The sequence below is a fragment of the Cannabis sativa genome, chromosome 6, assembly GCF_029168945.1.
Source record: "Cannabis sativa cultivar Pink pepper isolate KNU-18-1 chromosome 6, ASM2916894v1, whole genome shotgun sequence".
Classification (NCBI taxonomy): domain Eukaryota; kingdom Viridiplantae; phylum Streptophyta; class Magnoliopsida; order Rosales; family Cannabaceae; genus Cannabis; species Cannabis sativa.
Window position 1 is genome coordinate 2342009 of NC_083606.1, and position 16729 is coordinate 2358737.

General features: G+C 34.2%; 1 protein-coding gene across 1 annotated transcript; it reads right to left on the reverse strand.

The window, feature by feature from the left end:
• Positions 1-1259: 1259 nt before the first annotated feature.
• On the reverse strand, positions 1260-3410 carry LOC115724983 (cytochrome P450 71D11). The gene is made up of 2 exons (XM_030654373.2): positions 2434-3410; positions 1260-2083 (listed from the first exon to the last, which is right to left on the reverse strand). Exons 1-2 carry the CDS (start codon positions 3349-3351, stop codon positions 1448-1450), a joined length of 1554 nt encoding a protein of 517 aa, XP_030510233.1. The 5' UTR covers positions 3352-3410; the 3' UTR covers positions 1260-1447.
• Between the last annotated feature and the right edge of the window lie 13319 nt (positions 3411-16729).

Genomic DNA, 16729 nt, shown 5'->3' on the forward strand with positions numbered 1-16729 from the left:
TACTTGGCACATATAATGATAATTCATAAGAAAGTGCTGAAGAGAGTGACCTCAATTTGCAAGAGCTTTCTTTGGAAATGAATTGCATTTCTCATTGTTCTAGGCATATTTCCTGGGAAAACATGTGCAAAACAAAGTGTGAGTGGCTCTGATTTTAGAAACACTCAAATATAGAATGAGGCAACCATTGGTGAATTTGTTTGGGTAGTAGCCAATTGAAAACTTATAAGTCAAATGGGTACATGAAGTATACTTAGGAGATAATGACGAGTGGTATTATGAAGCCCCTAGTAACAATAGCTAGTACTCGAGGCAGATAATAAGAGTGAAAGAGAAATTTAAAATCCTTAGCATAGTTTCGAGGTTTATGATTCAGCCATATATAAGAACCAAGAATGCTACAAAGTAATTCCATGTTCTTCCCCAAATGTCCATTGGCATGGAGAGGTGTGGAATAGACTTTCAATCCCTAAACATAGATTTATACTCTGGATTGCTTCATTGGATAAGTTACAATTGAAAACCAGATTGTTCAAGTATAATATATGTTAAGATGAACTATGTGTTTTGTGTGGGAACTATAGATAAACAAGAGAACATTTGTTGTTTAAATGCACCTTGACTAAACTCAGGCTACAGGCAGAGCCGGCCTTGGGGATAGGCTGGCTAGGCCCGCGCTTAGGGCCCACTCATTTTTAGGGGCCACATTAAAAAATTTCCTTTTAAAAATTATACATATTTTTTTAATAATTTTTAAAAATATTATTTATCTTTATAATAAGTGTCCAAATAAAATTTTTTTTTACCTATAGCTCATTTCAATTCAGGGTTGACCTGCACGAGATCCAAAGGTGTTTGGGGTGGCAAACTTTGACATTTTCCCTTATACTGATTTTAAAGGGGATTAAAAGAGCTAAAGTGTAAAAATTTAAGAAATAGGTATATGGAGTTGCGGTAGCAGCATTGGTATACCATATTTGGAGGTGTCAATAATGAAGCCTATTGGAATCAAAGTGTTCAAAGAATTCCACTAATTGTAAAACAAATACAGGTTGATGTTAGAATTAGAATTAGAACTATATTATGCCTATGAAAGTTACTAGCACAGATTTAACTTGGTTTTAGTGTTTGTAATAGAATACAAATGCAGCCTATATGTGAAAAAAGTGCTACATAGATATTGTACATTTTTATGTTAATGAAAAACCCAGATGAGCTGATTCATAAAAAAAAAAAGGTAAGAAAAACATATGCAGTACTTTTATTTAGTAAATATTTATTGATAAAATTATTTCAAAGTGATACAAATTTTCTTTATATTACAAAGCTACTAGATATCTACATGCTTTTAGGATTTACTTCAATCTGATTATTTGTGTATTCTGATATATATATATATAGTTCAACATAGTAAAAAAGAAGAGAAATCAGCCTAAGGCAAACTACTTTATATCTTCTTTGCTTTGTCCATAGAAGGTGGATCATATTTTGAAGGAATCAAGTACAAATCATTCTTTCTATAGATTACAATGCCAAATCTGTCTGTCATATCCAACTGTTCAGGTTTCATTCCATCGGGGAGTTTCCAATCGAAATGGTATAGTAAAAATGCTAGAGGAAGCTCAACATTGCTGAGAGCAAATGATATACCGGGACATATTCTCCTTCCGGCACCGAATGGGAGATACTCAAAATTATTTCCTTTGAAATCAATAGAGCTATCAACAAACCTCTCTGGCATAAAACTCTCAGGTTCAATCCAATATTTAGGATCTCTTCCAATTGCCCATGCATTTACAATTATCCGAGTTTTCGTAGGTATTTCATAACCGTTAATCTCACACTTTTCTCTACTTTCTCTTGGAACTAACATGGAAGCTGGAGGATGCAACCTTAAAACTTCTTTAATAACTAATTTTAAGTATTTCATCTCATTTATTGAAGATTCATCTAACCCTTTTTTGCCAAAGATTTCTCTAACCTCATCTTGAGCTTTCTTCATCACTCTTGGATTTCTCATCATTTCTGCCATAGCCGACTCAATAGTTACTGCTGATGTATCACTCCCAGCTCCAAATATGTTCTGTTTTTTTTTTTTACAAATTAAGAATGTTAATACAATTGATTTCCTTACCAAAAATCACAATTTGTTTTGACTAAATGTATTTATAATAACAATACTTGTTGTGACTAAAACTAAATTAGTAACAACCTGTATCTAAATACTATATTTTCATTACAAGTAAGTTTTTGTTGTGACCAAAAGTCACATTTAATTAGTATGTCACTAAAAATTTATGCTGTGACCAAAAGATTGTCACTAAATGTTGCTTTTTTTGTAGTAATATATGGATATATATATATATACATAGAGAGAGAGAGAGAGAGAGAGAGAGAGAGAGAGAGAGAGAGAGAGAGAGAGAGAGAGCTTACAGGAATAATTGCTTTAATATTGTCCATTGTTAATGTGAACTTATCATTAGGATCTTCACGCTCATGAAATCTCAAAAGAACATCAACAAATTTTTCCTCTTCTTCACTTTTCTTTGTGTGAGACTTGATCTCCTTGTCTTGATCTGTATGTGAGTTGATGATTCTTTCCACTATTCTTGATGACTTTCGTCTCAAATGGGTTAATTTACTTATAGTATACCAATCAAGAAAACTCAAAGATGGAAAGAGATCTCCAAATGCAAACCCAGCAGACCATTGCACAATTTCCTTCATAAGTGATATGAACTCACCATGATCACTCCTTTGGTTGCCAAAGGCAGTCTTATATGTGATGCTATAAGACAAAGTTTTCAACATTTTAGTAAGATTGATAGGTGAGCCAACTTTTGAGGCTATATCTTTTACAATATTAAAGGACTCTTCTTCTCTAATGGATTGATAAGTTTTAACCCTAGATGAGGTTAGAAGCTCTTGCACACAAATCTTTCTTACCTCTTTCCAATACTGACCATGTGGAGCAAATGTAAGGTCAGTGCCATCATATGACAAGATTCGTGTAGCAAGAGTATCTGGTCTTGATGCAAGAGCATTATCATGGACTTTCAAGACCTCTTTAGCATACTCTCGTGATGAAACTACTACGGTTGGAACTTGTCCGACTTCGAGGTACATTATAGGTCCATGTTTTTTGGCCAAGTCTCTGAATGTTTGATGAGGCAAAGGACCCAAAAGTTGGTGCAAGTTTCCCAGAAAGGGTAGTCTCCATGGACCTGGGGGTAGTTTTGAAGCTGGGTTATTTCTTGTTTGACCTCTCTTCAAGAGTATGCTCACCAAAATAAACATAAAAACTGAAAAGAGAAGGACTTGGAAAGAGGGTCCTATTTGTTGGAACTCCATGTGGTAGAGAGTGATGATAGGGCTTGAAGAGCTTAATTATTTGTTTGTGAAAACACCAAATAATACTTTGTTCTATAAATAATATATTATTAGTGTACGATAACTTGAGAGTTTCGTCACTTATGTACTATATTAATTAAAGTTTGAAAAAGTAAGCTTAATTAAGGTTAGTTAAGTAATAAAGTTTATAACGTTCCTTAAAAAAAAGGTTGTTAATAACGTTCTGGTTAGGGCAACTATAGGAAACTATATTGAGCTATAAAGCCAGCATGTTTAAATTTTTCAAATTCTATAACTAATAGATGAGCATTGCTATTTGACACTACTTTCAGGTGGTATCTTACAAATTGTTAGTGCTATTTCATGCTAATTTATTAATCTAAATTTATGACACCATATTCTAAATTATACTAATAGTCATATGATACACAGGTGGTGTTAATTAAGCACCATTGGTGCCTTTAATGCACCTTACTATAAATTAAAATTTATCAATTCATAACATTGGCTATTCGCACCCTTCAACCACCCTGCCTATAACTGGATCTTTAGTGTTATTTTAATCTAATGAAATTAATAATAAAGTAGAAAATGTGCAATTAGAAGATTCTTTGGAAAAAAATTATGTACTTAGTGGGATTTTTCAAATACAAAAGGACCAAAAAATCTATGAGAGTCTAGGTAATTGAGTGCTACAGAGAATAGAGACTTTAACGGTATGTTTGGTAGAAGAAAAGTGAAAGAAAAGAATATATATCACTACAAGAAATGTCACTTTTACCAGCACATTTCGCAAACTGCGCTGGCAAAAAATCAAAATTTTACCAGCGCACATTTGCAGTGGCTAAAATTTAACTTTGATCAGTACATTTACGCGTTGGGAAAAGTCATTTTTGCTAGCACTTTTCATTTTGTGTTAGCAAAAGTTCTAATACCAACGTTTTGCCAACCCTTTTTACCAACACATCCAAAGTAATTAAATTCTATTTTACCAGCGCAATACCAAACTTTTGCCAGCACAAATTAAATTGTGCTGGCAAAAGAGACATTTCTTAGTGAATGTATAGAAGAGGAAAGTGGTAAGAAGAAAAACAAATAAGATGTTTGGGTGCCAAGAATGTAGCTTTATGGAATTAAAAGAGATGTTAGTGAATAAGCTTTTCTTATTTTAAAATAAGCTGCAGAGGACAATTGGTTTGAGCAGATGAGTTCAATGATGTAGTGGTTGAAAAACCGTGTTTTTGCAAATGTCAGTTGTATATACGAAAATGTAAAAACTGTAAGCGTTTGCAGCAGAAGAAAGTAATTCTGCTACAGCAAAACGGAACAGGCAGAATATAAAATATTTGCAGAAAAATAAATAACTTGACACAAGAGATTTATACGTGGTATCAGTGTTCTCCCGAACACTCCTAGTCCACGGGGCCACGCCCAGAGAATGAAATCAATTAATAAAGTATCAAAATTACAAAGACAATTGACTTAAACAAGTTTAGACTCCCTCTAAAGTATTGCCGCAATCCTTTGTAATCCACTTTATGAATCTGACTTCTTGAAACACCTTCAAGCCCGAACTCCCTTCGTCTTTGAAGTGTGAGTGCTTACTTCCTCCCGAAGTAAGGCTTCAACAAGTCTTCTCCCGAAGACCAAGTGCTTACTTCCTCCCGAAGTAAGGCTTCAACAAGTCTTCTCCCGAAGACCAAGTGCTTACTTCCTCCCGAAGTAAGGCTTTATCAAGTCTTCTCCCGAAGACCAATCTCTTGTTCAGTCAAGTAGTTCTTCACAACCTCTAGGATAGAGTAAGAACAGAAATAGAACAACTAGAACCTAGATGAACAACTAGGCTCTCACAAAACAAAGAAAGACTCTCTTCTCTCAAAAGATAAATGTAGAAAATGAATAATGGAAGAGGTAATTCGAATGGTTGCTCTCTAGGCTCTATTTATAGATCATAGAAACCAAAGAGGCAACCACAAGTTCGAATTAGCAGCTGTACAAAAACTTTCCAAAAGAAACACGATCTGCTACATCAGATTCGGATGCTGACGCAGCGGATCTGCCCAGAAACGGGAAACTTACTAAAATCGGGTCCGATCTTCTTTTAATGTTTGATTCCTGCCAAAAACAGATTAGATATTCTGATTGTATCAAGATACAATCGAAATCAATAAGGAAAAGGCAATAAACAAAGTTTCCCTAAAAAAGACAACTTTCCAAAAGAGAATTCCTTCTCTTTTGAGAAGTTTTTCAACAAAGGAAAGTTCAATTTGAAAGTGCAACTTTCCAAACAAGGAAAATGGCAACTACAATCCGAATTTATAAGGCAAGAAATCGAATATGAATGCATAGCAATCTTACCATAAATGGAAAAATTATTTTGTCAACTAACTTGCCAAAAAAAGACTTTACAATCTCCCCCTTTGGCACTTTAGATGAACAAAATAATTTTTAACACAAAGTACCTGCAAGATAAAGTTAGCCATAACAAATAACTACTCCCCCTGAGTAACACAATCGAAAACCAACAATAACTAAAGAACCATGCTAACTTTTAAACCAAATAGTTCACAGGTACCAAACAAAACAAATTGAATGCTCAATAAAATGCACATTAATTAAGAAATATTTTGACAACTAAATTGCCAAAAAAGGACCTAACAATCTCCCCCTTTGGCACTTTAGATAATCAAAATATTATTAATTAACAAACACCTACAAAACAAAGTTAGCAAAATAAACATAAAAACTCCCCCTGAGAAGCACAACATTAAACCAAAATAAACAGCTAACTTTGACCAAAGATGAACACAAACACAAACCTCAACTCCCCCTAGACAGTTGAGTATACAATTACTCCCCCTTTTTGTTTATCTATAAGGGCCAAAGACAAAAAGAAATGAAAATATAGAAATATGTCCAACAAAAACAAAAAGAAAGAAAACTTATGCCCCATAAAGCTTGATCAATGAGGACAACTGCTTGAACATCTCTTGCTGAACCTCCTCCATGGCAGCAAGACGATTGGAGCAACAAGAAGAGCATTTGAGGGGGCTTGTTTAGATTCCACCATTTTCCTTTTTGGGATGCCCTAGGTTCTTTGTTCTCACCATTTTGATATGAAAGAGACAATGAACAGAAAACAAGCAAGAGAGACAAAGAAATAGAATCGGGTAGGTGGTGAGAGAGAATGACAAAAATTGGTTGAAATAAACATGGGAGAGTTTAGCAAAAAGGAAACCAATTTCAACATATTTGAGAAACCACCAGCCCACGATTACACAAGGAAACTGCCCACTCCTTGCAACTTCTTTCCCCTTTTTTTTTTTTAAAAAACAAATAAAATAAAAGGAAACTAGAATTACCAACAATATTTCCAAAAATAAGTCAATCTTTCAAGATTAAAGACACATTACCATATAAAAGATCATTCTTTAAATGGAAACATATCAAAAATAACTCAAAGAAGAATGAATGTTGATACTTACCATTTATGCACACGATTTTCTTAACCCATGAAGCAAGTCACACGCCTCCCTCCTTTTTTTTTTTTTTTTTAAATTAAAACCGAAAATAAAATATAATGTGTACAATAAGTATATGTGATTCGAATCAAGCAGAGAAATCAAATATCATTGACAATTGACAAAGTAGAATACATGTTATGCTTTTAAGAAAAATAACTAATTAGTATCTCATGAAATAATCATACTTAATTGATGTTGAGGAAAAAGATATGCATGTTACTGAAAATTGTGAACCAGGATTATCAATTTAATTTTAATAGAGGAGACTTACAGATTTGAACACACTTGTCAGACATAAGTGTGTGCAGTGAAAATAGGATCATTGTCCTTGGCAAGATTTTCATTTTCGCCTTTTTCAAATTGATCCCGCAACTGGATGCTTTCACACCATACTGAAGGTAGCCCTTTTCTATGGTAGTGCATCCTCATCATAGTTGCTAATTACAATGTTCCAGCTTACTCATCAGATGGCTTTCACACCTCAGTATGGGTAGCTCTATTCCAGCAAGGGGCCTGACAAGACTGAAACAAAAATTGCTCAACTCTGTATAAGAACATTATTTAATCCTAGACACACATAGAGAGTAACATGAACCTTTTAGCACAACATCACAAGGTATGATCAGACTGAGATCCTAACTAATTATAAACCAAAAGCATAAACATGATTTGTCAAAATACAATGATAGATGATTAAGAGCTAGAGAAGAATCACATAATATTATTGTACAAGAATTATGAACAGATAAAATTAAACAATGCAAACTCCCAATGATTTTCTGAGGGAGTCAAAGCGACTTGCATCTAGGGCCTTTGTGAAAATATCAGCTAATTGTTTTTCAGTATCAACATATTCTAATTGTAATGATTTATTTTCAACAAGTTCCCTAATAAAGTGGTGTCTTATATCAATGTGCTTTGTTCTAGAGTGTTGAACAGGATTTTTGGAAATATTTATGGCACTAGTATTGTCACAAAAAATAGTCAAAACACCCAAATCAAACCCATAATCAATCAACATTTGTTTCAACCACAATAGTTGAGTGCAACAACTGCCAGCAGCTATGTACTCAGCTTCGGCAGTGGATAAGGAGATGGAATTCTGTTTCTTGCTATGCCAAGATACTAGATTATTCCCAAGAAAGAAGCACCCTCCACTTGTGCTCTTTCGATCATCAGCATTTCCTGCCCAATCTGCATCACTAAAACAAGCAAGATTTGAATTGGTATCTTTCGAGTACCAAATTCCATAATCAGGAGTGCTATTAACATATCTAATAATCCTTTTTACAGATGATACATGAGATTCCATAGGATTACTTTGATATCTAGCACACACTCCCACACTGTAACATATATCAGGACGACTAGCAGTTAAATACAAAAGACTTCCAATCATGCTACGATAGAGTGTAGTGTCTACCTTTACTCCATTCTCATCTTTTGTTAATTTCAGTGTGGTGCTCATAGGAGTACTTACCTGCTTAGCCGATTCAAGGCCAAATTTCTTGACAAGGTTCTTAGCATACTTGCTTTGAGATACAAATGTACCTCCTTCCATTTGTCTCACTTGAAGACCCAGAAAGAAATTAAGCTCACCAACCATGCTCATTTCAAATTCACTTTTCATTTGATCAACAAATACCTGCACTTCATGGTTAGATGTAGAACCAAAAACTATATCATCAACATAAATTTGAGCAATGATAAAATCAGATTTTATATGTTTGATGAAAAGAGTTTTATCCACACTACCTCTGTGATAGCCATGAGAAAGTAAAAATTGAGTCAACCTTTCATACCAAGCTCGAGGAGCTTGTTTCAGACCATACAAAGCTTTTTCAAGTTTGTATACATGGTCTGGAAATTGAGGATCTTCGAATCCTTTTGGTTGCTTAACATAAACTTCCTCATTCAAAATACCATTTAGGAAGGCAGATTTCACATCCATTTGAAACAATTTAATATTGAGAATACAAGCAATACATAAAAGTAAACGTATTGATTCTAATCTTGCAACAGGAGCAAAAGTTTCATCAAAATCAATACCTTCTACCTGAGTGTACCCTTGTGCCACCAAACGAGCCTTGTTTCTTACAATTGTACCGAACTCATCACTTTTATTTTTAAACAACCACTTTGTTCCAATAACATTTATACCTTTTGGTCTTCGGACCAAAATCCATACCTTGTTGCGAACAAATTGGTTGAGTTCCTCTTGCATTGCATTGAGCCATTCCTCAAAGGTCATGGCTTCCTTCACATTTTTCGGCTCATATTGAGAAACAAAGCAAAGAAAGCTGATTAAATTTATATACCTTCTGCGAGTTACCATGCTTTCTTCAGGATTTCCAAGGATGAGATCTTTTGGATGATTCAGTTTGACTCTGGTGCTTGGTTCTTTCTGAATAGAGTCTGTGATGATGTTTGGATGAGTCAAGATAGACGGCTCTGGTTCTCCAATTTCAGTTGCAGCAGCAGATTCGTCATTTGCAGCATCCGCAATGGGTTCTGCTGCATCAGGATCTGCTGTTACAGCTTTTGGAGGAGTATCCATGAGACTATCTATCTTGGCTTCTGTGGAAAATTCTGAAAAATCTCTAAAATCATCAACAACCACATTAGCTGATTCCAAAACAGTTTGAGTCCTCATGTTATAAACACGATAAGCTCTACTATTTAAGGAATATCCAATAAATACACCAACATCACTTTTAGCATCAAATTTACCAATATGCTCACGATCTCTATAGACATAACACACACATCCAAAAACATGAAAATGACTTACATTGGGGCGCTTACCTTTCCAGATTTCATAAGATGTTTTTGAGGTACCTGGACGAATAAACACTCTGTTTATTATGTAGCAAGCTGTGTTAATAGCTTCAGCCCATAATCGCTTTGTCAACTTCTTGCTATTTAACATCACTCTTGCCATTTCCTGCAAAGTTCGATTCTTCCTCTCAACAACTCCATTTTGTTGAGGAGTTTTGGGAGCTGAAAATTCATGAGTTATACCTGTAGACTTGCAAAAATCATCATACACAGAATTTTCAAACTCCTTACCATGATCACTTCGAATTCGAACAATTTTCCCAAAATTACAACCTTTCTCAACTCTTAATCTCAGACAAAGAGTTTTAAAGGCATCAAAAGTGTCAGATTTTTCTCTTAAAAAATCTACCCAAGTAAAACGAGAGAAATCATCAACACACACAAAGATATATCGTTTACCATTCAAACTTTCAACTTGGATTGGACCCATAAGATCCATGTGAAGCAATTCCAATACCTTTGAGGTATTGATATCAGACACAGGCTTGTGAGTGATTTTTAATTGCTTCCCAAGTTGACACGGTTCACACTTACCTTCACTTTCCTTACCAAGCTTGGGAAGACCTCGAACAATACCTGCATTTGACAGTTTTTCGGGTTTTTAAAATTAATATGCCCAAGCTTGGCATGCCACGGATCCGTGGTGTTGTTGATAGCCGAGTGACAAGTAAACACGGGGGTTAGAGTGTAACGATTATCATTGGATCGAAATCCTTGCAAGATACATTCATTGTCATCATTCATAACATAACAATGATCACTATCAAAAGAAACGATAAACCCTTGATCACGTATTTGATGATGCTAAGTAAATTAGCCCTCGGTCCTTCAACTAACATCACATTTTTCGCCTAGGTAACCCTTCAAAATTTAGAGTTCCCATACCAACAACTTTTCCTGATAAGCCATTACCAAAAGTGACTTCTCCACATTGCATAGGCCGTATGTTAGTCAAAAAATCCTTGTCACCTGTCATATGTCTAGAGCAACCACTGTCAAAATACCACATTTGAGATGCAGTAGTTTTATCAGAAAAACCAGCTAGACACTTCTTTTTCACCCATATTTGTTTCAAACCTTTATGTTTCTTTTGAGATTTTTTCAAATTATCAAAATAATTTGTTTTAAACAGGTTTTTCAATGTGAAACATTTAGGTCTGATATGTCCTTTTCTACCACAAAAATGACAAATGGGAACAAATCTTTTTACCTGAGATCTTACCCTTTTCGAAAATCCTGGAGATTTTGCAGCATCGAAGAGTGTTCTTCTTTGCCACGAACATGCGTTACGGCGAGTTTGTAGCCTCATGGTGATTCGTTGGAACACTAGATTTTACAAACTTCGTGACTCCAACTTTCCATTCCATTAGATCCAAGGCCTGCAAAACCTCTCGACTCGCATTCGAGCTTTTTCAAAAATAGAAGATCCAGGATTAAGCATTTGAACATTTTTCTTAAAGTTTTCAAGTTCCTTCTTCAATAGAGAGATTTTTTCATCTTTATCACAAACACTTGTCTCATATTCTTTTATTTTCAACTCACACATTTCAATCTGATGAGACAATTTTTTATTCAATTTATTCAACTCTCTATTTTCAGAAGCAACTTTGAATCCATTTTTCATACATGACTTTGTATGATTCGGCAAGAGATTCTTCACGGATTTCGGACTCATCCGAATCGATTCCTCTTGTTTGGTGGTATTATTCGGACATACCAATCTATTTTTCACTGTGAATCACACAACACATTAGTCATAACGAGAGGTTAGGGCAACATTTTCGATAATATCTTCATCACTTTCGGTTTCATCATCACTCCAAGTGACATTGAAACTTTTCTTATTCTTTTTCAAAGTGTTTGCACACTCATATTGAATATGCCCAAAACCTTCACATTCCCTGCACTGAATTCCCTTTTTGTTAGAGACAGATGGTTTAATGAAAGTATTACCTTTTGAACCTTTCGAAATATTCTTTTTATTTCCCATCTTTTTCATATATTTCGAAAATTCTTAGTTAATAAAGCAATCTCATCATCACATTCACTATCGAATTTTCATTATCGCAACTTTCAAAGCAATACTTTTACCTTTATCGTGCAATGGATTTGGGTTTGTCCTTTTGTTTAATCTGTTGATTTAATTCAAAAGTACGTAAGGAACCCATCAATTCTTCCACTTTCATAGTGCTAACATCTTTAGCTTCCTCCATTGCCAAAAGTTTCGTATCAAACCTTTACGGAAGAACTCTAACAATTTTTCTCACAAGAACGTAATCATCAAGCTTTTCTCCAAGAGCAAAATATTCATTAGCAATGTCGAGATAATTTTTCATAAAATTCGGTTAAAGTTTCATTATCGTACATTCTAAGCTCATCAAATTTAGTTTGAAGCATGATAAATCTAGATCTTTTCACATCGAAGTTCCTTCAAACCGAGTTTGAAGAATCTCCCAAGCTTCCTTAGCGTAAACACAAGATGATATAAGTTTAATGTAACCCTCACCTACACCATTAAAGATAGCATGCAAGGCTTTGCTATTGTAGGCGAGATAGTTTATCATCTTCAATAGACCATTCCGATTCGCATTTTATAGTAGTATTACTCGAAGAATGCATCTCAACTGGAAGAGACCAACCTGATAGAACGATTCTCCAAGCCTTCTCATCTTGAGATTTGATGAAGGCCCTCATTCTAACTTTCCAATAAGGATAGTTAGAGTCATTAAGCAACGGTGGTCTAGAAATAGAACTTCCTTCTGCAAAAAATGACATTCTAACAAAAACGTTATAGGACCACACTAAGAGTTTAGTGTCCTGCTCTGATACCAATTGAAAAACTGTGTTTTTGCAAATGTCGATTGTATATACGAAAATATAAAAAGCGTAAGCGTTTGCGGCGAGAAAGTAATTACGCTACGGCAAAACGGAACGAGGCGAGAATATAAAATATTTGCGTAAAAATAAATAACTTGACACAAGAGATTTATACGTGGTATCAGTGTTCTCCCGAACACTCCTAGTCCATGGGGCCACGCCCAGAGAATGAAATCAATTAATAAAGTATCAAAATTACAAAGACAATTGACTTAAACAAGTTTAGACTCCCTCTAAAGTATTGCCGCAATCCTTTGTAATCCACTTTATGAATCTGACTTCTTGAAACACCTTCAAGCCCGAACTCCCTTCGTCTTTGAAGTGTGAGTGCTTACTTCCTCCCGAAGTAAGGCTTCAACAAGTCTTCTCCCGAAGACCAAGTGCTTACTTCCTCCCGAAGTAAGGCTTCAACAAGTCTTCTCCCGAAGACCAAGTGCTTACTTCCTCCCGAAGTAAGGCTTTATCAAGTCTTCTCCCGAAGACCAATCTCTTGTTCAGTCAAGTAGTTCTTCACAACCTCTAGGATAGAGTAAGAACAGAAATAGAACAACTAGAACCTAGATGAACAACTAGGCTCTCACAAAACAAAGAAAGACTCTCTTCTCTCAAAAGATAAATGTAGAAAATGAATAATGGAAGAGGTAATTCGAATGGTTGCTCTCTAGGCTCTATTTATAGATCATAGAAACCAAAGAGGCAACCACAAGTTCGAATTAGCAAACCGTACAAAAACTTTCCAAAAGAAACACGATCTGCTACATCAGATTCGGATGCTGACGCAGCGGATCTGCCCAGAAACGGGAAACTTACTAAAATCGGGTCCGATCTTCTTTTAATGTTTGATTCCTGCCAAAAACAGATTAGATATTCTGATTGTATCAAGATACAATCGAAATCAATAAGGAAAAGGCAATAAACAAAGTTTCCCTAAAAAAGACAACTTTCCAAAAGAGAATTCCTTCTCTTTTGAGAAGTTTTTCAACAAAGGAAAGTTCAAATTTGAAAGTGCAACTTTCCAAACAAGGAAAATGGCAACTACAATCCGAATTTATAAGGCAAGAAATCGAATATGAATGCATAGCAATCTTACCATAAATGGAAAAATTATTTTGTCAACTAACTTGCCAAAAAAAGACTTTACAGTGGTAATCTCTTACATTGTTTGTTCTTGTGCAATAAAATTCACACTCATTTACCAATAAAAAATTGCTACTTTTTAGTGATAATTTTTTAGTCACAATAATTTTTTCGTGACTAAATGTGACTTTTAGTCACAACAATATATTATTTGTGACTAAAACATATATAGTATTTAGTTACAAGTTGTCACTAATTTAGTTTTAGTCACAACAAGTATTGTGACTAAAAATACATTTAGTTACAATAAATTATAATTTTTGTGACTAATTAATACATTTATCCACAGACCTTTTAGTCACAAAATAGGAATAATAATTTATAATTAGTCACAATTTTTTACTTTTATTCACAAGTTTTGTTGTGACTAAAAATAAGATTTTTTGTAGTGATCAAATAGATACCCAACTTTAGCCCTATGAATAGGGTAAATCATTGTGGCCTACTTACTAATTATGCACATGTGGGAAAATTACAACTAAAATTGTAGAATCAAATTAACTAAACTTTAAGCAATCAAACAATTAGCAATGACAATATTTAACAAATCACAAACAATAATCGAAGGAAAAAATAGAGATGACAGAAGTATGGAAAACCAGAAAATAATTATAGCAATAAAACGACAATTCTCCAGAAATACAAGCTTCTATAAAGTAAGTTTGTTATCTCTCAATGATAAACTTTCTTAAATATTAAGTTTTTCTTCTATGGGTGTTTGCGGTGTGGGTGGTGCAGTTTTTCATAATTTTTTCAAACCAATTCACACATGCAGTTTTTCTAATTTCCCAAACCGCACTGCAAAAAATAGTGCGGTGCGGTATAGTTTTTGCGGTTTAGACTATCACCAATAATTAAACTATCACAAATACAACAAAGCTTGAGCAACACTAATTAAAAATACCATAAGGCTTGAAAATAAATATGAAAAAAAATTAAGTTTCAATAATACAATAATTAGTGGGCTTTGGGTTGGATATTCACATATTGGACTTAAATAAATATAAAAATTGATATTTTTATAATGTGCGGTGCGGTGGGGTTTGAACCGCATATTAACAATTCAAAACTGCAAACTGCACCGCACCGCGCTGTTTAAGAAAAATTCAAACCGCGAGTGCACCACAAAAATTTTCAAACTGCATTTTTTTTGCGGTACAGGCGATTTGAGCGGTTTGATGAACACTCCTATTTTCTTCTCTCGCTTTCTCTATCGTACGTTGACGCTATCACATTTAACAGTGAACATTTGGAGAAAATCAGACAAGAATATCCTAACAGTAACCCCAATGTTTTGCATAGAAGAACTTTTCGCCCGTAGTTTTATAAGACGGTACAATGAGTGTTAGACTTTTTATTTGGGCTTACATTAAATTTCATTGGTTTTATTAAAACTTGGGTTGATTGGATAGTTCTTTGCTGTGTTAGCCCATATTGTTGGTGATCACTTGTTAATGGGCTTAGCATCTGTGTGTAAAGTCTAGGTGAAGCAGAAGTGTGGGCTTTTCTAGTTGACTGAAGCCTTTGATGAGCAGGCCCAGTCCAACTAGGGTTTTGTAGCTAAGTCCCCTCCCTAACTCTATAAATACATATTGTCTCATCACAATGGTATACCTTTTGATAATCAGTTAAATAAACTGCTTCTGATTTAGAGATCTAGGGAGGAAGACTTAGTTGATAGTATTGCACTATCAAAGTGGAGTAACTGCTGTGGATCAAACAGAGATAATTGTTATGGATCAATCAGGTACACATACCTAATTATTATATCTTATTATTGTGTTCTATGTTATATACAAATTGATCTTGGGTTTATTATTAATTTTTCTATCAATGAGAGCATTTTAAACTTTTATTTCTGTTGCGATATTTTGCACACGCAAGTGTACGTATCGTTATAAGTAGTAAACTCACCAGGAGTGAGGTCGATCCCACAGGGAGTGTAGTTAAGTACGTTAAAATTAAACTTTTACTTCCATTTGGTTAAATAAAAATAAAGAAAGAATTAAAAATAAGAAACTAGTAAGAAACAATTATTCAAGAGAATTGAAAGTTAATAAAAACTAGGACTTCGATTTCAATTATTTCTATTGAATATGGCCTAATATGATTATTTTCCTAATATTAATTTCTATGCAATAGCAGGTTTACTAAGGTAATTTATAGTCTTCTCAGATATATAAATCTCAATTACATGCAAACTTTCTACTCTCGTGATAAATTTAACATGCAACAGGCATTAAACACATAAACCCTATAAGCTATCTAAACCATATAGGTACTCTCGTCCTATATCGAAATTCAGTTCTATTCTACTATAGCATATTTAACACTCACTTCTCAGATCTCGCATCAAAATCATAGACAGATAATTGGTGATCAAGCAATTAAAAGTAATTAAGCACAAATAAAATAAAATACATAGAAATTAGGGAGAAAATAAATCATATTAAAACCATAAACAATGTCAAACAATATCCATCTAACCCTAATAAAGTGTTTAGTTACTCATGTTCATTGTAGCACAATTACACATATTAACTTTAAGAAAAGAGATAATAATAGAGAAGAGAAGAAGAGAAGAATGCCGAAAACCCTGAGAAGTATGCCTCCAATTTTGCAGTTGATCTCTCCACTCTGTATCTGAGTTCTCTCCTTTTTTTCTCTCTAAAATTGCTTGATGAAATCAACTCCATTCTTCCCTTTATATATGGATTGAAGGCCTAAAAATATGGAAAAAAACGCAATATTTAAATTCCCATTCGGATTTAAATTTTTGGGAAACCTCAAACGAGATATTTTTTTTCTGCTGCGTTGACTGATAGTATTTTGATCATAACTCTCTCAATATTGCTTGGAATTGGACGATTCAAGATGTTCCGGAAAGATAAAAGAGAGATCTAGAACTTTCATGTTTTGACTTTTTCCAAAATCCAATCATAACAACGTCGAATTCAGGCTTGAAGTTTCGGCTTCCACAATTTTCTCTATTTTAAATATCA